At 45.7% G+C, this 22,740-nt stretch overlaps 10 protein-coding genes across 10 annotated transcripts; 4 read left to right on the top strand and 6 right to left on the bottom strand.

The window, feature by feature from the left end:
- Window positions 1-500: 500 nt before the first annotated feature.
- On the top strand, window positions 501-1,483 carry GLAREA_02759 (NAD(P)-binding Rossmann-fold containing protein; the record flags this gene model as incomplete). The annotated part of the gene is made up of 2 exons (XM_008087844.1): window positions 501-1,242; window positions 1,314-1,483. The coding sequence occupies 2 exons, from the start codon at window positions 501-503 to the stop codon at window positions 1,481-1,483; spliced, it is 912 nt and encodes a 303-aa protein (XP_008086035.1).
- A 542-nt stretch (window positions 1,484-2,025) lies between these two features.
- Window positions 2,026-2,655, bottom strand: GLAREA_02758 (uncharacterized protein; the record flags this gene model as incomplete). The annotated part of the gene is made up of 2 exons (XM_008087843.1): window positions 2,026-2,513; window positions 2,625-2,655. 2 exons carry the CDS (start codon window positions 2,653-2,655, stop codon window positions 2,026-2,028), a joined length of 519 nt encoding a protein of 172 aa, XP_008086034.1.
- Window positions 2,656-4,874: 2,219 nt separating this feature from the next.
- Window positions 4,875-5,690, bottom strand: GLAREA_02757 (uncharacterized protein; the record flags this gene model as incomplete). Its single annotated transcript, XM_008087842.1, has 1 exon — window positions 4,875-5,690. The coding sequence occupies one exon, from the start codon at window positions 5,688-5,690 to the stop codon at window positions 4,875-4,877; it is 816 nt and encodes a 271-aa protein (XP_008086033.1).
- Window positions 5,691-7,572: 1,882 nt separating this feature from the next.
- Window positions 7,573-9,865, bottom strand: GLAREA_02756 (thiamine diphosphate-binding fold (THDP-binding); the record flags this gene model as incomplete). The annotated part of the gene is made up of 5 exons (XM_008087841.1): window positions 7,573-7,634; window positions 7,685-9,376; window positions 9,424-9,491; window positions 9,541-9,636; window positions 9,687-9,865. 5 exons carry the CDS (start codon window positions 9,863-9,865, stop codon window positions 7,573-7,575), a joined length of 2,097 nt encoding a protein of 698 aa, XP_008086032.1.
- Window positions 9,866-10,984: 1,119 nt separating this feature from the next.
- Window positions 10,985-12,523, top strand: GLAREA_02755 (Ribosomal protein S5 2-like protein; the record flags this gene model as incomplete). Its single annotated transcript, XM_008087840.1, has 1 exon — window positions 10,985-12,523. One exon carries the CDS (start codon window positions 10,985-10,987, stop codon window positions 12,521-12,523), a length of 1,539 nt encoding a protein of 512 aa, XP_008086031.1.
- Window positions 12,524-12,699: 176 nt separating this feature from the next.
- GLAREA_02754 (uncharacterized protein) lies at window positions 12,700-14,234 on the bottom strand (the record flags this gene model as incomplete). The annotated part of the gene is made up of 3 exons (XM_008087839.1): window positions 12,700-12,924; window positions 12,973-14,104; window positions 14,164-14,234. 3 exons carry the CDS (start codon window positions 14,232-14,234, stop codon window positions 12,700-12,702), a joined length of 1,428 nt encoding a protein of 475 aa, XP_008086030.1.
- Window positions 14,235-15,214: 980 nt separating this feature from the next.
- On the top strand, window positions 15,215-16,915 carry GLAREA_02753 (FAD-binding protein; the record flags this gene model as incomplete). Its single annotated transcript, XM_008087838.1, has 5 exons — window positions 15,215-15,466; window positions 15,515-15,731; window positions 15,784-16,184; window positions 16,235-16,614; window positions 16,663-16,915. 5 exons carry the CDS (start codon window positions 15,215-15,217, stop codon window positions 16,913-16,915), a joined length of 1,503 nt encoding a protein of 500 aa, XP_008086029.1.
- A 657-nt stretch (window positions 16,916-17,572) lies between these two features.
- GLAREA_02752 (uncharacterized protein) lies at window positions 17,573-18,259 on the bottom strand (the record flags this gene model as incomplete). The annotated part of the gene is made up of 1 exon (XM_008087837.1): window positions 17,573-18,259. The coding sequence occupies one exon, from the start codon at window positions 18,257-18,259 to the stop codon at window positions 17,573-17,575; it is 687 nt and encodes a 228-aa protein (XP_008086028.1).
- Window positions 18,260-19,417: 1,158 nt separating this feature from the next.
- Window positions 19,418-20,213, bottom strand: GLAREA_02751 (Nucleotide-diphospho-sugar transferase; the record flags this gene model as incomplete). Its single annotated transcript, XM_008087836.1, has 2 exons — window positions 19,418-20,048; window positions 20,107-20,213. 2 exons carry the CDS (start codon window positions 20,211-20,213, stop codon window positions 19,418-19,420), a joined length of 738 nt encoding a protein of 245 aa, XP_008086027.1.
- A 1,156-nt stretch (window positions 20,214-21,369) lies between these two features.
- GLAREA_02750 (NAD(P)-linked oxidoreductase) lies at window positions 21,370-22,504 on the top strand (the record flags this gene model as incomplete). The annotated part of the gene is made up of 6 exons (XM_008087835.1): window positions 21,370-21,528; window positions 21,621-21,699; window positions 21,764-21,907; window positions 21,970-22,083; window positions 22,136-22,330; window positions 22,383-22,504. 6 exons carry the CDS (start codon window positions 21,370-21,372, stop codon window positions 22,502-22,504), a joined length of 813 nt encoding a protein of 270 aa, XP_008086026.1.
- Window positions 22,505-22,740: the final 236 nt, after the last annotated feature.

Here is a 22,740-nt window from a genome sequence, read left to right as displayed (position 1 = left end):
TTAAGCTCTACGATTTCCATACATATCTTTATTTGCATCATTATCCTCTCCTCGTGCAAAGTAGTCGACGACGGAATTACAAATCTGTTTGTGAAAAGGCTCGCTTAACCCCTGATCTGATCCCTATGTGTTCGATTCTCACTTCGAGAACACGGAACTCCGGTGTATTTCTACCAGACGGGAGCTGCCACAGAGGAAACACGAAGACATGAACGGTGAACCTATGATACATGAGGCCAATACCTCAAACTAATCGAGCATTGGTAATGAACACATTTCCAATCATGCTTAGCATAAGGGCTTTTTTGGCCGACGGAAACGGTTTGAAGACGAAGCCGATCCGTAAGACCGCCGCGTTATGAATTCAAAATGGTGTATATAATGCCGTCGACATTCTATTGTCAGTTGCTATCATCAAGAAAGAGAACATCAATACTACAGAGTATCTTTCATCGACAAAATAAATCACTTTTATATACTATTGATTTCCGGCCTCCAAGATGTCAAACATTTCCTCAAGCAACCGACCAGCCTTCCTTCCAGGTTACACGAAGACCTGGCACAACACATCTTATCCAGCAATTTCACCTTCCAACCCTGCACTCTCTGTAGCTGGCAAGAATATCGTCATAACAGGCGGAGGGTCAGGAATCGGTTCCGCTACTGCACTTAGCTTTGCACGCGCTGGTGCAAAGTCCATCACTCTTCTTGGACGTCGCAAAAACCTCCTTGAAGACACTGCTGCTAAAATTAATCATGAAGTTCCTGGCGTCAAAGTCTTAGCTCTAAAAGCTGATCTCCTTGACTTATCCAGTCTTGAAAGAGCATTCGAGAAGGTCAACAACAGTTTCGGCACAATCGACGTTCTAGTCTCAAATGCTGGATTTCTATCTACACCAACTTCAGTATTGAAGTCCGAAGAGAAAGACTGGTGGATGAGTTTTCAGACCAACGTTCTGGGTACCTACAACATCGTTCGCGCTTTCGTTCCGTTCTCTACGCCTGGAGAGAGCGTCTTCCTCAATGTATCGTCGGGAGTTGCCACTCTGGCACCAATGCCCGGAGTAAGCGCATACACTGCTAGTAAAGCAGGAAATGCTAAGTTGGTGGAACATCTTGCATATGAGCTCGGTCCGCAGGGAATTCGTGTTTTCAATATTCAACCTGGAATCGTGGAGACGGATATGAATTTGAAATCACAGGATGCTCCGGATTCTATGGATATCAAAGCAATGGATGATGGTAAGTTCCTCGGTCCTGACCAATCATGTACTCTCGCTTTCAAGGATTTAGTTTGCTAACATGACTTGCAGTATCGCTTCCTGCAGATATGATACTGTGGCTTGCTTCGAAAGAGGCCGCATTCTTGCATGGAAAGTTTGTCTGGGTAAATTGGGATGTTGAGGAGCTCAAAGCAAAGAAAGCTGAGATTGAAGCTGACCCTCATCTGTTGGCTATCGGTCTTGAAGGGACGAAGTTTTAGTAAAGACTGGGTGGCAAGTGGAAGTAGATTGATAGACATTACTAGTCATTGGCAAAATCTCTAACACACGCCATCGAGCTTTCGGAAAATGTAAGAATAGATCCCTGTATATCGTGGGTACAATTTAATGGGGGTCATTTTACAATAGAATTCGTCACAGTTACCTTCCTGCGGCTTTGTAGCGATTTTCACATCGCAGCACTGGAAATCCCTAGGAATCATCATAATTATGCACTTGATTTGATTCCCGATCGAAGCAATTGTGTGTTCACCAGAAATATCTTATACTGATCACAGATTCTTCTAAACGTCGAAAACCAAATCTAGGCAGCCCAAGTATATCGCTGTTGGTCCTATTCAAGTCATTCTATCCTTCGCTGTTTTCACCTTTTCCATCTCAGCCTTAAGCTCGCTGGCCCCAAAGAGAACCTCGAGTCCTGCGACTCGCAACTCGATTCCAGCAGCCGTGTCCGAATTCTGTCCAAATTATATGTTACCGAGTAATGCCATCGTATCTTATCCAACACCCTAGAGATATCCGCTCAGTCAACAATCTCTTCCCATTTCCTCGAGGCCCTTTCTTTTTCTCGCTCAAGCTTCCTGACTATCCCCTTGCATTTATCATGCCTCGCCTCGATGTTTTTGCGCTTATCTTGGTACTCGTGAATCTCATCCACCTCGAGTCGCTGAATATCGATATCGTTGATGTAAGTGCTGTCCAACTCTTTGCGTAGCTTGTCGAGCTCGATTTCGAAATACGCCAAGTGAAACGTCCGGTCCTGCAGCCTATGGAACGTTCTCATCAATTCCAGTAATTCATATTTTTGGTCATATATTGCTTTGCCACTGAGATTCTTCCAGGCCTGGAAGTAACCATAGCATAATTCGATCTGTTGAAGCTGCGCAAAAGATCCGGGGGGGTAGTCCTTTTTTGCACGTTCTAATGCCATTTTTTTGAAGCTTGATTGGTTGAAGAGGGGTTGATATTCTGACTTTTCCTTCCTGTACTGCTTGTGAGTTTTATCCTCTCCTGTAATGCAGCTTATTAGTAATGGTTCCGTCCTTGGAGGAGATGGAATAAGTATGGGATTGCAAAGTCCAAGATCTTGTGCGGGTAAGACAAAAATAGAAGAGTACTTACTGAAACCAGCATATCCTTCTTGTCTGTACATGAACCTTGGGCTGAAACGTGACTGGTGATAAGACGGCATTCTTGTGGGACACCTAGGTGGGATGTTCTCTCGATTTAGTACGTATACCTCAAAGAGTGTTTATCTGTCATTGGATGAGATATGATATGTTGGTAGTGTTGTTGTCGTGGTTCTTGTGAGAAAAATCCTATGAAGTATTTGAATTTGAAAAATGGAAACAGCATGTCCACTTCCTCATAGATCGGTGAATGTTATCGAAATTGCAAAGTGAATCACATTGCCGACCACAAATTTGAGAAAACTATCATCGACTTGCCACCGCTGGTTCCATGGCATGACATTGCAAGTAATTGAAAATTTATTCTATATCTCGTCGATCTACCTTGAAAACAGCATCTCAATTGAAAGACCAGGGGCCTGAAATACTTTATTAAGTCGCCAAGCCACCACAACAGAAGGTTAAAATACAAAACACCAACAGAAAGAAAGAAGATATAGACGCAACCAGCCCTGGGATAACATAACGAATTCCCAGGATGTCATTTTATTTATGAGACAGACCTGTATCTCCCCTTAGGTGCGCGTAATTTCTTTTTCTTTCTAAAATCATTTTTAGAACGTGGGACGGATAGAGTCAAGTATATATGTCAATACTAGTGAATTATCTAAAACGAAAGGGGTTATTTTAAATCGATTCTCCTGAAGAGAGCACTCTAATAACTTAGACGTGGATTTTCAAGATTGATTTTGTAGACATTATAGTAGATACGGGAATGAATGAGTGGTTTATTTAAGGCTAGAGGGAGGGATTGAGTAGATTGTGGGAATATCTACCGCAATATTGATTCTTGTGTATCTACATTTTGCTCAAATGCTGGAGTCGGTTGCAGAAATTCAATCTCGTCAAAGATGCAAATTTGAAGCGCCGGATCAAGTCTACCAACGTTGTGACGGATTCTAAGTACAATTAGGTAGGACGAATAAATTGATTGAACATAACTTGGAAGTTTCATTACTTTGTTTCAGGGCAACTAGACCAAATATTTACAGAGATATAAACTTGCACAAATTGAAACTTCACTGAGATAAAGATTATGACAATCTCAAGTTCTCAATACAGATATACGAAGTTGAGCAGACAGACGTACTGTTAAGATCAGTAGGAAAATATTAAGATGAGAAAGTACACCATATTTATGCAAAGCTTATTTCAGTTCTGGATTAGAAGAAATACGTACTTTACAAGATACCATAAAAAGATATGGTGATACCATCTGGTGTCAAAGTGTGTTTACACTCATCATTACCACATTTCTTCTCGCTTCCTGATACACGTGAAGTGGTAAACACTCAATTATATAAGTTTTGCCCATCCTACGACACCACGATTTCCTATTAACATCTGGATTCAGCGACAACCTCAATTCCATGCTTTCCTCCCTCCAAAAGACCCAACAATTTCCACTAAATTCCAACAAGCTACCTTTCAACATCACACCCCCAGCACTTCAATTCCTTCCACCACACCCCCTCCTCCCAAAAGACCTATCCCGAACCCAAAACCCAATAAACCTAACCTCACCTTCCATCCTAAAATCCTCAGCAATCCTAATCTCCGATCAATCATCCTCCTAACATGGTACGCGCTCCAAAAAGTACGTGTCCGCTCGCACATCATATTCCCAAAGACCCTCAAATTTAATTCATCTACGCCACTTACAATTCCGCAACCTCTTCTCATTAGATCCTCTTCTTCGTTGAAACAATTTATAACCTCTCTCGGCTAACCGACGTTCATCCTCGACTATCGTTTGAAGATCGTCGTCAGGGTCCATCGAGGCGATTTCGGAGCGGTGCCCGTGCGGTCATCATGCGGGAGTGGCGTTGGGATCTGTGTGGGGAAGTGGGTCAGCGGGGCAGTTCGCTCATGATGGAGCTTGCTTTTTGTGAGCAAGAAGAAGCGTGCACAATCGGGCATATTTATGTGCTTGAAATTGGGATATGATAGTCGCTTTCTTGTTTAACTGATGCGAGATCGGGCAGTGCCTTTCTTTGCTTGACAACAGCAAAGCTTTGGCTTTGAAAGGTCGACAACAATTAAGACATGGTTGAAGAGTACCTTTGTACAGAAGAAGCTTCTAAATTTGGCATCGAAAATGGTATCATAATTATAACCCCTCCCACAATCTACACGTAACAGTTACTCTCCTCCCAAATGTACCATAACTTGTCACAGTATCTCACACTCTATCAACCCACCGACTCCAATTACTTAACCAATTCCCACTCTCACTCTTCCTCTCGCGCTCTCCATCTGCCAATCCACTCCCCCAACGTCTCGTTCGTCCATCTAGTTCCGCTCTCTTCCCTTTCTTCGTCTCCACAAGTCCCTCAACTTGACATCCTTCCAGTTCCGTACTTCCCTTCTTCTCCAAGTCACTCATTGCCGGACTCCATAGCTCATATGGTTCTTGTGGAAAATCTTCGATTCGACAACTCAGAGGGTCGATCGGTCCGCTTACGGGACGTGATGGGCCATTCTTAGGCGGAGGTGTGGGAGGGTTCGGGCGATATCGTACTTGCGCTGAACGTTTGCCGTAGCGAAAAAAGAATAAGGCTAGAAATGCTGTAAAGACTAGGAATAGCATGGTAATTCCGACTCCAATGCCTACTTTGGCACCTATCGATAGGGAATTGAGCGACTTTTTGGCTGCTGAGGTGTCTGAACCCCCGCGTAAAGGATCGGAGGATTCTGGATTTAGTGTGGAAGAAGCTGTATCCAGGGCAGTCGAAACTGAATCTATGCTGCTGGTATTTGTAGCAATGACAATTTTTCCTGGCGGAAATATGGTAACTAATTGACCAACAGTAATTGAGGATCCGGAAATATAAGTCTGCTCGGTGGCGGTGACGATGAAACCGACGCCCGAATGGACTGTCATAGTTTGGCCACCCACGACCGCGAGAGTACTGTTGATGAAGTATGGAGCGACATCATCGGTACGAAATGCAAGTGTACTCGTCGGATCAGGTATGATAGTTGTGCTAGAAGCCATCGGGTCTTGAGCCCCGCCAGAAAAAAAGAATCCCAGGAAGCTACTTTATCCAGCGTCTAGCGTCAATCTGAAAATTGGCTCTTTTTGATTTCAAGAGACAATTGAGGCGTATCCAGGTCCATCAAAACGCCCGGAGCTCAGGTTCTGAATTGAATGAGCATGAAGGTCGATTTAGTGATTTGGGAGCATTTACCAGAAGTTTTATAGTTCAGATTTGTCCAGAGCCGTGGCCCATGGACAATCGAACAGAGTTGAGATCTAATTCAGTCCGTTCACTCCTGAATGGGGTTCAACATGAAGTGTATCAATCTTTAACGTGTAGACGGGCCGTCGAGAAACAATCGGAAGTGATGAGAAGATATCCAGTATCAAAAGATAGCGAAACACCCATATCCACACGATAGTGGCCTAAGTTGCTGCAGATAAAAATACATCAGCGACTCGTGGCACTCCGACGGCGACTGGGAAAGAAAGACTTCATTTGAAATCCAGGAGCTATCGCCATGATTTCCTCTGCTGGGGACTGGGTATGCAGGTGTGCGGCAGTGTCTGCCGTTGAAGGATTTCTGCAGTTGGTTTCCTACTCTGCACACCATTCAGGTGGCCTTTGTCCATCCCTGAACAGCACCATCCATGTATTTGAAACTCCCGGGTAGGAACAAGTTTGGTCAGTCTGGATGGTAGCCTGTAATACCAATGAAGAAGAGTAGGATTATCCACTCTTTCCCATCACGTGCGTGATAGCTGTCCTCGAATGGAGACCTGGGCACAGTTCTGCAGCACTGGATTGGATGGACTAAACGATGAACAAAGATGATGGTAGTCCATGGATATATGAAGCTCAGGGATGACCGACCTTGCAAGAAAATGCCTGCCTTCTAAGATCCTTGGATTTCGACCTGTGTAACATCGGCTCGACCCGCTGGAGTCCTGATCTACTTTCGTTTCCTGAGAAGCGCTCGTACGAGTCATAAGAGTTGATGGAGTTAAGACGAAGGCCTGCAAAGGAAATGAAGAATACACGACAACTACGCGCTCGCACTCGGGAAAGGGATGTTTCAGCACTTATTAGATGAAGACGCAACACACAAGATGCAAAGAAGAATCGCCGGTGCATTTTCTAGTTGGGCTACCACCCACTGGACAATTTGAACTCGATGGAAACTTTTAGCGCCGCGATTGTGATAACGTAGATAGGGTAAACAACTTAATAGCTCTCAAAGCAGAGCGTTGGAGTTTTCTCAAATCAACAGCGTGAAAAGTAACCACTCCTCGGAGTTTCTTGGTAAATCTTAACGTCGTAAGGTATACCTAGGTAGGTTACGGCGAGTGCAGAAGGATTGATTTTTGTACAACACTGAAACGCAGAAGTATGCATAGTGTGGGTAGCATCAAATCGCTTGAAATGAACACAAGGCAGACTTTGGCGCTACCAGTCAAAGGCGATCTTCGACTTCTCAATTGGTATATATTACCACATCAGAAGACTGTATGTCTTGAGATGTTGCGCAATCGTTAAGCCTCAGGGGTTTGCGGATAAAACCGGCAAATGCTCTCAACTGTGACATCGACGCAAGCGGTACTTTCAGGAGCTACCTGATTGGTGTAAACTCTTCGATCATTATCCGTGCTTTTTTTATATTTACAAGTCGCCCGAAAACATCTTCGTGCATGAACTTCCTTGTAAGAAGTCTGTCTTTTCTTCGTGGACTGGCCCGAAACCCAAGCGCCCGTATTGAACATAATTCAAGATTGCGCGGTATATGCAATGTGATAAAACTTTTCCACCAACACCAATGACCAAAAGATTTTGCGCTGTCAAACAACAGGCTTAAACAAAGTATCAGAATGATACTGTCGAATTGTCGCTAATTGCATGTGATCAGTTTCCATGCTTGCCTTCCGTTCTCTCGATCATCGTCTTTCGGCGTGCTTTATCCTTCTCTGGAATTTTGTTAGTAGGGTATTTCACAAGTAGGGCTTAATTTAAGTACCTTCGTCCCATACCAAGAACTCATGTAAGGCACTGCCTCCCGGAACCATGGGTAGGACTGGGACCTTCTTGTCGGTAACCACTTCTAAAAAGGCAGGACCATCACTCTCAATCAACCATTTTAAGGAGTCTCTAACATCGTCTGGTTTGATACATCTTCTTGCTTGTATGCCCATGGCATCTGCTAGTTTCATAAAGTCCGGATTCTCAGAATGTGTGTGAGCATATCTATCTTCGTAGAAGATATTTTGCCACTGGGTGACCATCCCTTGTTCTTCATTGTTTAGAACGATGATTTTTACACCAATGTTGAACTGCTTTGCCGTTGACATTTCTGTCAAAGTCATGTTGAAGGATGCATCACCGTCGATATCAATGACTAGGGCGTCAGGCTTCGCAACCTTGGCACCTATAGCGGCGGGAAGCCCAAAGCCCATAGTACCAAGACCACCAGATGTGATCATCGTCCTTGGGGCCCTCCATCTGAAGTGTTGTGCTGTCCACATCTGATGTTGGCCTACACCGGTGGTAATGATGGTATCGTCCTTCATGTGGGCAGTAAGGTTGGAAAGTTCCTCAATTAAAGTTTGCGGTTTGATCAGGCCAGTACGCTCTGCCTTCTCGTACGCTGAAAGTGGGAACTTCTCTTTCCAGAAGTTAATTTGATCGAACCACTCTTTCCTGTCGGCCATGCTCCGCTTTTCCACACGGGGTAAAAGTATGGCCAAGTTGGCAGCAACGTCGCCCTCTACAGCTTCAGTAGCCTGCACGACTTTGTTGATGTTCTTTGGCATGATCTCGAAATGTACGATGCCACCTCGACCTTCGGCAGCCGCAGCCTTGGCCTGTGGCGCGAATTTGGACACTGCGCCAGTAACTCGATCATCGAATCGAGCGCCTAAAGCAATGATGAGATCCGCTTCTTGCATCGAGAGATTTGCATAGGCGGAACCATGCATTCCAAGCATGTGTAGGGCTTTTGGATCCAGTTCATCAAATCCACCCAGGCCCTGGAGGGTGGTTGTGACAGGAATAGATGCCTTGTCTGACAATTCCTTCAGAAGCTGTGGTCCTTCGGGTAGGGCAATTACACCCTGACCGGCGTAAATGACTGGCTTCTTAGCAACGTTGATCAACTTTGCAACACGCTCGAGAGTTGCTGTGAGTTGTCTCCGGCCGTGTTCAATAGCAGCCTTTGACGCCTGGCTAGGTAGAATCGGAATTGTGCTGCTCATCGGAATGGCTTTGCGCAAAATTGCAGCTGTGACATCTTTGGGAAGATCTACCAACACTGGGCCAGGTCTGCCGCTTGTGGCAATCTCAAAAGCCTCGTTAATACGCTTAGGGAGCTCTGCCACGTTCCTAACCATCACATTCCACTTTGTGCACGCTCTTGAAATGCCAATAACGTCTGCTTCCTGGAAAGCATCGCTGCCGATCGCGGTGGTTACAACTTGGCCCGTGAAAACAACCATTGGTGTTCCATCCGACATAGCGTCCTGCATAGGTGTAATAACGTTCGTAGCGCCCGGTCCAGAAGTCACGAGCACAACGCCCGGTTTTCCTGACGCTCTCGCATAGCCCTCTGCCATATGTCCTGCACCTTGCTCGTGTTTAGGGAGAATGAATTTAAAGTGTTTTGAGTTGTAGATGGCGTCGAATACTGGGAGAATAGCCCCTCCAGCATAACCGACTGCGGGTTTGTTAGCATGTGCCATTGAATTGACGAGACCTACTCACATATGGTATCGACATTCTGTCTCCGCATCATTTCGTGAAATATTTCGCCTCCAGTCTTCCCAATGAACCTATATACGGTTAGAATGAGCGTGATTGGCGGTGACATTTGGAACCTACGACTCATCCATTTCCTGGGTTCGTGCATGTTGTAAGGGATTCTGTCGTTTCGATACTGATGCATTAAAAGCTGGACTTGGGACTTCTCTCTTTTGTCTATAGAATCATTAGTACCATACGTGAGTCACTACTTCTTGAACACTTACGGCGAGGGTGCAGTTGCTGTGGCAGTAGCTGCTGTAGCCTGGGTTCTGATTGATGCTGGAGCTTTCTTGGCCATACCAATGCCTCCGGCAGGAGGCAATTGTGACAGACACCGGGTGTTGCATCTTGATGTTTGTTTGAGAGCGCGCACCGCACCTCTTGCAGGATTTGATCTGAGCATTTTGACGAGGGCGTGAAAGAGGAGAAAGAAATGAAAAGTTGGCGTAGCCTGACTGGCACAGCTCAATGGAGTTTCCTACAAACAATATGAGCGTGGTAGTGTTGGGGTGTAGAAGAGGAGAAAAGTAAATCGCTGGTTAAGAAGGAGGGGATGTTGATGTGCGGTTGATGTGACTCTCCTGGTCTGTGGTGGCATCAATTCGACTGGCCCAAAAAGAATCACTAGCGTCACTGCGAAAATCGGAGCTGTGGGGAAATCTGAGTGTGAATCTCGGCAGGATGGAGTTTACAGGTGGGAAGACAAACAAAGCGATTAATCGCATTCAACCCCCCGGGAAGCAGACAATAAGATCTAAAATCAGCCTTTCTTTTTTTTTTTCGTACCCAATATCCTTTTGCTTTTATATAGGTCAACATTACACCTTCAACCAAGGGCCTCCACCTCCCTACAACTTTCTTTACTCACTGTTGATTCTCCTCCGATAGTTCAAGACCCTGGCCTGGCCTGTCGCCACCGCCTTTGTGGTTCCGCCAGCCAGATTCCGCACAGATTCATCCAGAATGGGGCTCACGGGGCGAAGCAGCCAATCGCTACCGACCCGTTTCGACATGTGTCTGATTCGCCCAGTCGAGGAGTGACGGTCGAGCTCCCTCGGTCTCTCTGGTTCATCCTTTTCCTCCCATCGTGCTTCAGCCTCGTGGGTAATAGACGACAAGGCTACCTGCCAACATCAATAGTATCATTCCTCTTCATGGCCTTCCGGGCGCAAGAGGCCACGACGACGACGGTCTCCTTTCACCATCTAGCGCACCAATCAACACGTCAGATGAAGCAGCTCTCCACTTTCCATCGCGGCGGATTTGCGCGGGAAGTGGACTGGGACAACTCCATCACGCGACGCTGAAGGTCTACATCCCACAAAATTGTATCTCGGATTTCGAATATACTACTAGGAATTGTGTACTCGGGCGATTTGCATGATAAGGTTACTTGTGTAGCAGGTAGACCGGCAGATTGAAACACCCTCTTGGACCATCCAATCTCGGTCTGTTCTACCCCGCCAACGTCAACAAAACACCCCACTCAAGCCCAGCGAAATTGTCAGAGAAGAATCACAAAATGGCGTCTACAGATGCGGTACCGGTTGCGCAGTCTTTGAAGGATATATACACGGGCGATGCCTTGGAAGGGCAAACGGCAAGATGGCAGTCGTTAATGAAACAATTTCAGTCCAACTATGGCCATGCGCCTCAGTTTGTGTCTAGGTCGCCCGGCCGAGTCAACATTATTGGAGAACACATCGATTATTCGTTATACTCCGTACTGCCTATGGCTATCACTGCGGATGCTTTGCTTGCTGTCAGAGTGGTCGAAGAAACTGAAAAGTCCGACTACTACACCATCAAAGTCGCAAATGTTCAAGGCACAAAGTTTCCTTCCCACGAGTTCAAGATACCTTACGATACGGTCGACATCGATGCCAAAGTTCACGAGTGGACGAACTACTTTAAATCAGGTCTACGAGGAGCGTTGGAACTGTTGCGGAAAAAGCGAGGAAGTGCCTTCCTGAAGCCTGTGAGCATGGAGATTTTGATGGATGGTACGGTTCCAGCAGGTGGTGGGCTGAGCAGCTCTGCTGCTTTCGTCTCTGCATCTGCTTTGGCTTTGATGTATGCCAACGGAGAAAAGTCGGTTGACAAAAAGGAATTGACGGAATTGGCGATTGTTAGCGAGAGAGCTGTTGGTGTCAACTCGGGAGGAATGGACCAGTCCGCGTCCGTCCTATCTCTTCGAGGCACTGCACTTTTCGTCTCCTTTACTCCAAATCTCATGGCTCAGCCAGTAAAGTTTCCGAGCACCACGCCAGAACTCTCATTCGTTATCGCTCAATCTTTCGTCCAATCCAATAAGCATGTTACTGGACCAGTTTGCTATAACCTTCGAGTGGTTGAGTGCAGTCTTGCGGCTGCGTATTTGAACGCCGCCGTTAACAAAACCGCTGAGCCACTCCCCTCAGACTCTGGACCTCTCGGCATTTCTCTCAATGGTTTCCATCGAAAGTACTTCTACAGCACTCCCAAGTCGCCTGAAGAAGAGCTCCTCGAACTCATTGAATTGACAAAGAAGACTTTGACCCAGGAACAAGGGTACACCCGTGAAGAAATCGCACCGGTAATTGGCATGACAGTCGAGGAGCTAAATGAGCGCTTCACATCCACTTTCCCGGTCCGAGCCGAGCAATTCAAACTCCGTCAAAGGGCTCTTCACGTCTTCTCCGAAGCTCTTCGCGTTCTGGAATTCATGTCTCTTCTCCGCTCACCAACGTCTCTAGACGAATCCTTCAACAAGAAACTCGGTGACCTTATGAACGCTACTCAAGACTCATGTCGCGATGACTACGAATGCTCATGTCCTGAGCTCGACAAGCTGTGCTCCATTGCTCGCAAGGCAGGGAGTTATGGTAGTCGGTTGACGGGTGCTGGATGGGGAGGTTGCAGTGTTCACCTTGTTCCGGCTGATAAGGTTGAGGCGGTGAAGCAAGCTTGGGAGGAGGAGTATTATAGCAAGATGGATTTGAGCGCTGAGCAGAAAGAGGCAGCGGTTGTGGTTAGTAAACCGGGGAGTGGGAGTGTGGTGTTTGATGGAGATCTCTATTAGGGGCATTATGAAATGATGTTACCAGAAAAAGCTTTGGAGAATTCCTTAGCTGTGAATTCCCTGTAAATATTCATTTGGCTCTAGCATTCTACATCTGAAAATCGCATTTAGCCGACTCTGACTATAGCATGTCACGATCCAAACTTACTCCAGCTCTTGACATTGCGCGTCCTGGCCTACAGTTTGAAATCACCATTGACCTTCTCCCCGCCCCCACCACCCCTCTCCCTCTCCTGCGCCAAAATCTCAGCAACCTTCTCAGCCAAACCAATCTTTAACACTCGACTCCTTTCCGTACATAACTCATAGATAGTAGATAGATTGAACGTCAAAGCATGGAACGTAGCCGGGCTATGAGATGGCTCTGTCGGTGAGAGCAAATATTCTAGCTGGAATCGTGCCTTTTACACATCAGTCAAGCGAAAGCAGGCGGTAACAGAAATACTTACATCATCCATTCTCCCCAGATAAAGATAGCAGACTGCTAGATTCTGACGATACATGGCGGTTTCGCCCTCATCCACAGCGGATTGTCCATCTTCATCACCGGCGATAAGACACTCCCAGATAACAGCGCTCGCGCCGTACTCCGCGTCTGCGATCTCGGCTAGTGCTTGGATTACTTTGGTTTCGTTGGCGAGAGGAGTGGTTTCTGATGCGGATGAGATACAGGCTCGAGCGGCGTCGACGTCTCCTAGACAGAGATACAGAAGTGCTTTTTGGGCTTCAAGACGGAGAGAGCCGTCCGCCCCGGGGTTTGGCTCTAAAGTCTTAAGATGTCGAGCAGCTCCCTCTAGGTCTTCCATCTCTATAAGAGCGCTTGCGACTCGTACCCCGAGATTATCGAGACGCTCTTCCCAGATGGTGATTTCGGCAGTGAGTTCCCTCTTCTCAACTTCGTCATCTGATGTTAGGGTGTTCAAGTTCTTCTTTAGTGTTCCTAATGTGATACGTGCTTCTCTAGCGAGGTCATAGTAGCCCATCACACCTCTTCGAGCATCCGCGTAACCCATGCCTTGAAGTCTGACCGCTAGGACGCGGAGATGCCACGGTACGAGATGAGTACCTGTCAGATCATCGCGGTAGTAGGAGGAATTCAAGTCCTCAAGGACTTTCACCTCTTGAGCGGCAAGCGGGGTTTGGTTGCATAGCGTTAGGCAAGAGAGACGGGTGTAGAGTAGTGAGAAAATTTCTTCATGCGCGACTGGCGATATCGTTTGAGAGGTCAACTTTTGTGCTGCTTTGATAGCTGCACTTCTGAAATGACCCGAGGCAAGAAGTGCTTCAAGCGGTGTTGAATGGTCAGGTTGCGAGGCCGCGTTCCTGAAAGGTGGCGGGACATCAATGAGAGTCAGAGGATGGTAGATTTCAGGGCGTAGGAGATAGGAGAAGTCTTTTTGAGTTGCCGGGATTGAGGATTGAGCTGTTTTGAAAGAGGGTTGGGTCGAGATTGCCGAGAGATTGGATCCGGGTCCCGGCGAGGGAAGCCGTGGTGTGTGATATCTCGATGGCGTTGGTGAAAGGCGAGATGATGATTGCTGAGCTAGGGTCGTCGGTGAGGTTAGGGGATTTGATGTAGGACTGATAGTACATTGTTAGTGAAGGTCCCGGGCACTTTCTCTTCTCTCAGAAACACTCACTCGGAGGCATCGAGGGGACCTCGGGTTGGTCTTCGCGGTAGAGCTTCCGAAGGCCTATTAGCAAAATCCATGCTATAAAAAGTTTGGTTCGTTATGTCAAGTATACAGTAGGACAATCTGTCTACTCAATAGAAACAAGTTGGTTTACAAAATGGGAAGGTTGCTTTTGTGGAGTTGCAGGCAAGCTATAACCTAAATATACGAAGCCACGCAGACTCTGTTGCGAATCGTTTAATTCAGTTTGTTTGTACTTGTAAGATAGTGACAGTTTCACTGACTTGCCAAGAGCAAACGAAGAAGAATTCATTGAGAGCTACAGCTACGTGATGAGCTCGACGGGTCTTCTTGAGATGAATCAGAATCCAGGTCTAAGGATCATAGTCCTCTCGGTCGTGCTAGTTTCGAAAACAGCTCGTTTGGAGTGTAGACAGGAGGATATAAAGTTCATTGGGAGTTTTACAATCCAATTTCCTGCAACAGACCACAGGAAGTAGTATTATGGTTGCAAAGTAAGACCAACAGACAAGTAGTAGAGATCTCAACTGCTTACCTCTGCCAGAGGACCCATGCCTCGAATGTCTTTTGGCATTTTGTTTGGATTCTGGTATGTCCATGGTGACCATGTCCAATAGTGATGAGGGATTGGGATGCTCCTCGTCCTCGCGAAGCGAAGCTAGTCTTGTGTATTTGCATAACTTTTCGTCGCCCGAAACGGCTTAGCTCCAATCACAGCTTTATGCAGTGCACAACTATCTCGCTGGACGTCCGGCCTCTTGATGTCTCACGACAGACGCCAAATGGCCCAACTTCCAATGAGGTCGTCGTCGTGAGGCATCTCTTTATCGTGCAGTACAGCTACTGTATATCAATGCCCGTAGATCTGTGATCGAGCGGGCAGCAGACAGCAATCTGTTGGTGGCCGGCCTGTGACAGTGCGAGCAGCATATGTTACAATAATTTGAATGGCATAAGTACGTTTATCCCTCTTTGAAATCGCAAGCAGTGTGCAAGTAAGTCTTTTTTCTCTGGGTGCGATAAGTAACAGCTTGAGATGGATGCTATCTCCGCCTTTCTGAATTGGGGCATCGGATCTTTCACGTATCAGGTTCCCTGGTACTCAACCACAAGCAAGGTGCGGGCCTTCAATATCTCATCTGATCTTATAAACCTTCTCTCTCCTGGTGCCTCAATAGTATCACCTAGTTCGTCACGATTTGTGGAAACTGAGTCGTGGAATCTACTTCGTCCTCCGAACTTCCAAATCATCGTCGAGGTTGCAACTGAGAGCGACGTTCAACAAACGGTTTGACTCATGCCTAATAGAGCATACTTAATCGCTGAGTAGCATTAGGTCAAGTATGCAAATCAGCATGGTATTCAATTCCTTGCTAGATCAGGCGGGCACGGAACTTTGCCTCTCAAATCAAGCTTCAACAATGGCATCAATATATGGATGAGGAAGCTAAACACCATTGATATCAGTCCCGATGGGCAGACCGCGACGATAGGGGGCGGCGCTTTGTCTAAAGAGGTTACAGATGCATTATGGGCCCGTGGTAAACAAACAGGTAAGTCAATCACGTCCTCTCCTCCGTCCTTATTACCACTCATTTCTATTAGTGACAGGATATTGCGAATGTGTCGGCGCTGTTGCTCCGCTTCTTGGGGGAGGGTACGGAATTCTACAAGGTTACTATGGGCTTCTCGCAGATAATCTTGTTTCTGCTCGGATGATCTTAGCGAATGGTACCGCTGTCAATGTATCTGCAGATTCACATGCCGATCTTTTCTGGGCCATTCGCGGCGCTGGTCATAATTTCGGCGTCATCACGGAGTATAGATATAAAGTATATGACGTTCCCCCAGACGACATGTGGCAGGTTTATACCTTCACTTATGAAGGCAGCAACGTCGAACCCGTATTTGAGGAGCTTAACCGTTTCGCAAAGACCACAGCGCATCTTCCCGGGATCTTTTACTTCTCAAACTTTATTCGTCTTCCTCAAATTGATACAGCAAGAGTATGTCCTCCATATTCCCGTTTTGTACCAATTACTTACGTTATAGGAAGGCTGTCATCTTGGTCCATATCTTCTGTCACGGAGATCCCTCTGTTGCAACACGTTATACTCAGCCCTTCGAGGATATCGGGCCATTAGATGTCAAGAAACATCAAAGTGTGACTTATCCCGAAATCCCTTCACTCACCGCGACAGGTGTGGATGATTTCGCCTGTCTACATGGATCCAGCGTAATCTTGTCGCCAATCAACATCCAAGAATTTAATCTTGAGGCTCAACGTGCAGTTTTTGAGGTATTTACGAAGGTCACTGGCGAAGTTCCTGAGCTTAGTAATGCCTTCATCATGTTTGAAGGCTACTCCTTAGACGGAGTGAAAGCTGTCCCAGAAGATAGTACTGCATTTGCTCATAGAGGAGACAATATCGTTATGTAAGTTCATACACTTTTGAATGAGTTTTATCACTGATCATATTGAAGCTCTCCTGCCATGATGTACTCTCCCAACACGAGTGTTGATGCTATAGCTATAGAAGCTACCAATAAAATGCGTAGCATTCTCCATGAAGGTGCGGGTGGTGGCGAGCTACACACCTACGTCAATTATGCTTTCGGCAATGAGACTCTTGAGAATATGTACGGCTATGGAAAATGGAGACTTGAACGATTAAGGGGGTTGAAAAGAGCATATGACCCATTTGGAAGGTTCAACTATTATGCACCGATCAGCTAAGGTAAGGTTCGGGTGTGGTTTTAGCACAGGAAATTAGCACGGTATTTGTCCAGTCGCCGCCTTTTGCTGACACTGACAGGATAATGTGAGTGCATGATCGGTCTCGCAATTAAGTTTGTGTTAGGGGCGCAGAGGAAACTGATGAGAGCCTTGGTTTGCTCGGTTTCTATGTTGGGGAGCTGTCTGAGGGGAGGACAAATGTCCGTAATCTGCGAGAATCACGGAGGAACTCAAATCTTGACTCATTTGAATGTGGGTATGCATTATCATAGTCATATCAACTTCGCTTAGCAGCTTGTTGATACTATCGTCATTTATTTCATTTCTTCACTTCCAACCCATTATCGTCGTTTTCTTCTAGGCAGGCTCGCGGTGGATAATATACGTGGCAGTTGAATAAGATACTCGTTCGGTCATGTTGACACAGTATCTTTACATTTCATCAAGGTCGTCCAGGACAGATCCCATTTCCACCAAGTTAACGGAATTCTTGAGAGGTTGTCATTTATGATACTCACGATGAGGGGGCCTGGTTATTTAGAATCATTTAAATTGGAAAGACACTTACTTTGTTGAACAATCGACCAGTCTGACTGTCTGACTGAGTCGAACCTTAAGACGCTCCTTCCAAGTTATTGCTAATGACAGGCTGATGTTTCAATGAGGTGATACCAAAAGGCTCCAAATCTTGCGTCCAACCGTTTTTAGAGAAGAATATACTTCAGGGAGTTCTTCCGAGTCATCACCAGCTGTCTGAGACGTCCTTGGCTCGCAGAAATTTCCAGGTTGAGCTGTCAAAAGTAGATGTAAATCAACCTCTTCGATCAGTTTCTTGGGGATGAAGGAAAACTGCTTGAAATCCTGATTATACTCACCGATATTCTCAATCAGCATCTTCCGTAGTTCTGCCTGTCTGGCCCCTTCGATTGGTTCTTGGTTTTTGTCTTGATCATACAACATCCCCGTAACCTTTTCAAGGTCAGCGACGTCCATGCTAGAATTGGAAAGAATATCTTTGATCTTCTTATGGAGTGCGTTAGTAGCAGCTTCAGACAGAACACCTTCGCTTGCAATGTACACTCGTGCATAAAGAGTAATAGCATGCTCTTGACTGCCATGAACACAATCAGCAAATGGAACACCGTAGACCACACTTACGCAATACAGCAGATCTTTCAACAGACACTTGTTGAGTGGAATTGAGTATTTCTTGGTCACGCTAGAAGAATTAGGTTGAACAATATCCTGCGAACTCCATTTGCAGGTAAGATGGGGAAGGAGAAGCGCTACAGTGGTGTTGGAACCCCAAAATTCTGTTTGTTTGGTGGTAGTACCGCTAGACATGGGAGGAGCTGCTGAAACTGAGTCTTAGGAAGGGCTCATATTGCTTATTAGTTGCTCTCAAGCATAAAAATGAAGCTTCCTTCCAGGACTGCTTGACACTTATTTGAATAAAGTTGGTCCTTTGTTCTTAGAGATTGTTGTTTTGTTTAACAAAACAGCAAAGTAATCAATCATTGGGCTAAAAGAAATGTGAGAGCCTGTACTTCGCTTGATCATTATGTCTTTGTTCATAGTCGCATGCAATATGAACTAGCTATTACCCAAGGTTGCTCCATAAATTCAATACATCCTTTGCGTACTCAACTATTTCAACGCGCCCAAGCTTACTCTTTCTAAAATAAGTTGTAGTTGGAAGACAATATTGTATCTTACGTCAATTATTGAGTTTAGATATTACCTCGTTAACTTATTTTGAATCGGTTAAAATTAAAATAGCTTAAATTAATCAAGTATGATAATTTACCAATATTTAGTGTTGGCTTCTGTTACGAGGTCCGATTTAACTAACCTGAAAACTTAAATAACACCTACACCCAAGCAGATACTATTATAGTAATGAGTTTTAAATTGAGTCCCAAAGTGTATTATTTACTGGAAACCATAGACTAAATATAGGATACTTCGTCTAATGAAGCGAAGAAATATCCTGTTTCCACTACGACTTATTTGCTAATTGCGAGCTTGCCTGTACTTTTCCCTGCCATTTATACTGGCCTATCTACACCTAGGTAGCTTTATCATGTGCTCGAAAGGGTTGGGGTTAAGCTCAATCGAAGAGATAAGAATACTTTAGCGGCAGGAGCAATCGACGAAATATCATGTATTTCCTCAAACCAATTGACAAAATAGCGTTTATTTTGTCACTCGTTTTGCGGAAACCAGATGTTATGACCTGTCACTTATATCGGCCACTACGTGCTCCATGTTGGCATATTCCTCTGGCAACAATAACGCCTAATTCTTCAAAGCAACTGACGAAATATCTTAATGAAGATTCTTTCAGCTACTCCTTTCCCACAATGACAGGCCAGGCTTTTGGCACGTCTTTCGAGCGCTTCGCTAAACCTCGCCGGATGCAATACAGGTCTTCTCTGGTTGAAATTGAATGCATTATGTAAAACCCACCGAAACTCCATGCAATATGAGATTGGCTATTACTTAAACTTTCATCCATAAGTTCAACACACCCTTTGCGTATTCTACGATTTCGTCGCCTCCAAGCTTAGATTCTCCATAAACCCGGTCAACAAAACTGATTGGTACCTCTGCAACAGTGCAGCCCATCGCCTTCGCGCGAACCATCATCTCCATCTGGAATGTGTAGCCTTTGCTCTCGGTGCTCTCGATAACTTTCTGTAGCACAGACTTCTTGTAGAGTCTGAAGCTGCCAGTCAAGTCGCTAACTCCAGGCCTCAAAACCGTATCCGCAAAAAGGTTGGCTCCTCGTGAGACAAATTTGCGCTTAAGATCCCATCCATAAACGCCTCCGTCACCCGCATATCGTGTCCCAGTAACAATATCGTATCCGCCATTGGTGGGAAGAGTCTGCTGCTTCGCAATCATTTGTGAAATGAATTTGGGGTGATGTGAAAAGTCGGCATCCATGATGATGACATAGTTTCCCGTAACAAATTGCAAGCCATGAACATACGCCGTTCCCAACCCAAGTTTTCCAGCGCGCGCTTTTAAGAGGACGTGAGGAGAGTATGCTTTTGCCAGTTGGTTGGCGACAACTTGAGTGCCATCGGGTGAGCCATCGTCAACGATTATGAGTTCCCAATCGAGCTTCCTAAAGGTTATGCATCAGCAAATTGCCCATACACTTGATCATGTAATTGTATCCTTACTGTTCGGTGAAGGTGCGGTTGAGCAACCAAGTGATAATTGGAAGGTTGCGGCGCTCATTATATGTTGGGAGAATGACAGAGTATTTGTCCTTGGTAATTGGCGCCATATCGATTTGACAAGAATAGTAAGGAGTGAAAGAATTGAAGGGCGATATTATGGATCCGTAGATGTATCGATTGCAAAGGAGTGTATGGTGGTGTATAGCATTCGTGTCTTCAAAGTTCGCGACCTTCAGCTGTAGACGGCAGGGGTGCAATTGGACCATGCAGACTAGGCCCCTATCCGAATATGGTTAGTGCCACTTTTCAACCTCCAAATTATTCGAGCACGGTATTTCGTCCTTCTCTTCTTGCATGAAGTCTGTATGGAGCGCTACCTATATAATTCATACAGTATCCGGAAAGGGGACGACTAGAGAAATCTTTTTATTACTTAAGATTTGATTATAGAGCTTAACCCTATGTATACGGTAGTCTATTTTTATAATCTCTCAAAGGCGAAGCTCTATAACAACTTGGTAACTATTAATTTACCTTATTCGAACTAGTACCTTTTACGACCTTACGTTTTAACTTGTCGGCTTCTTACAGTTGTTAGATATCGCGCTTTTTTGTACACTCCTACTAAGGGTCCTAACCCCATTATAAGGTTATTGGGATTCCGAGGAACACAGAGATAGGGGTGTAAAAGTATAGGTAACTCTCAAATATCCAATTAATATTACGCTAGCGAGCACAAGAGTAGGCTACTGTAGGGGAGACGTGAACGTGGCTCGCTTAGCGACATGGCTGCCGCCCATTAAGCAATGGTATGATATGATCAGATTCTAGTGGAGCACAATACACTTAAAGACTCGTAGGATTCAGTCTGATCAATTTGGTATTCATGCTTGCCGATCTCAAAAGAACACCAGAGTGGATCCGGATTTAATCATATCCCCGAACCAGACGAGTCGCCTACTTGTATCAGCGCGGAGGAACCTGTGCGACAGGACAATACTGGCCATGATCAGATCCCAATAGAGCACAATTTACCTCTGATTAATGAAAAATATATGCTTGCCGATTTTAAAAAAACCCCAAACTGTTTCCGGATTTAATCATATCCCCGACCCTCCAGACAAAGCCGCTCGCCAACCCATCAGGTACATGTCTACAAATAAATCCAGAGATCACCGACCTGCTTTCTTCACATACCGTACAGTAATCTTATCAATTTGAGAGACTCTTATTCCCGCAACCAAATCAAACCAAGAAAACATTATGACAACAACACTCCCCTTCTCCGACATCCACATTCCCGTCCCGGGATTCGGAGCCATGGGATTGAATTCTTTGATGGGGACGAATCTTAATCTCGAACAAGCGGAGCCGGTGCTTCAAAAGGCTGTTGATCTGGGCTGTACGTTTTGGGACACAGCGGTATGTTGGACAGCCATAAATAAAAGCCGAGAGGCAGAAGAATTAGCAAATGAGCATCAATTTTAGCTGACCGGCATGGTGGATGCGAATAGGTAGCTTATGAGGCGGGTGTGAACGAGAAGCTGCTTGGGGAGTTTATTCAGAAGCATGGGATCCGGGAAAAGCTATTTGGTCCGTGTTCAAGGTATTTGATGGCGCATCAGTTGATAGCTGACTTAGTGGCTGTGGTTTCTAGTTGCCTCGAAGTGTGGGTATACCGTTTTTAGTAAACAGCCGGTGGTGACGAACTCGCCGGCGCACATCAGGGAGTACCTCGAGGGTACGATAGAGAGACTGGGCTTTACGCCTGATCTCTATTATCTGCATCGGATTGATCCCAGTTAGTTGTTACCTTCCGGAGAAGTGTGGGTTTGGGCGGCAGGAACGTTGATGAGTTTATAGATACTCCGCTGGAGGAGTCGATTACTGCACTCGATGAACTCCGTCGCGCGGGTAAAACCAAGTATATCGGTCTCTCGGAGTGTTCTGCGGCCACGTTGCGGAAAGCAAACTCCAGTATGTTTTTCACAGTTCTCTTTGTATAGTCAAATACTAAGAGTGTGCACAGTTGCAAAGATCGATGCCGTCCAAGCAGAATACTCTGCTTTCGAAACCCTCCACGAGAGAAGTGGGCTTATTGAGACATCCAAAGAACTAGGTATTGCATTTGTGGCTTTTAGTCCTCTCGGCCATGGCTGGCTGGTGGATGACTTTGCGTATAAATCACCTGATGATTTCGCACTCGATGATTTCCGCCGAAGTGGTAAGTGATGGAACGTTTATCTAATGTCTTTTATCACTAATACCACTTCCAGTACCTAAATTTCAAGGAGAGAACTTTTATAAAAACAAAGCAATCGTGGATGAAATCAAGAAGCTTGCCACCAGAAAGAGCTGTACCGTCGCACAGATTGCGTTAGCTTGGGTCGCCGTCTAGGGGCTAATTGCTATCCCTGGAACTACAAAGGCTGAACGACTGGAAGAGAATTGGGGGTCGAGAAGTGTTGTGCTCACGGATGAGGAGATGGGGGAGATGCGGAAGATCGTCGATGAAGCCAAGCCTGTTGGGGTGAGATTCTCTGCGATGTATGAGGCTATGGTGGGACATTGATTTGAGTGCTGGTAAAATGGCGGTCTGATAGAGAATATTAATATAGGGATGATAATTTCTCC

The sequence above is a fragment of the Glarea lozoyensis genome (genome assembly GCF_000409485.1).
Source record: "Glarea lozoyensis ATCC 20868 chromosome Unknown GLAREA6, whole genome shotgun sequence".
In the NCBI taxonomy this organism is placed as follows: domain Eukaryota; kingdom Fungi; phylum Ascomycota; class Leotiomycetes; order Helotiales; family Helotiaceae; genus Glarea; species Glarea lozoyensis.
The sequence above is the reverse complement of the archived record's forward strand: the minus strand, read 5'-3'. Positions and strand labels throughout refer to the sequence as shown.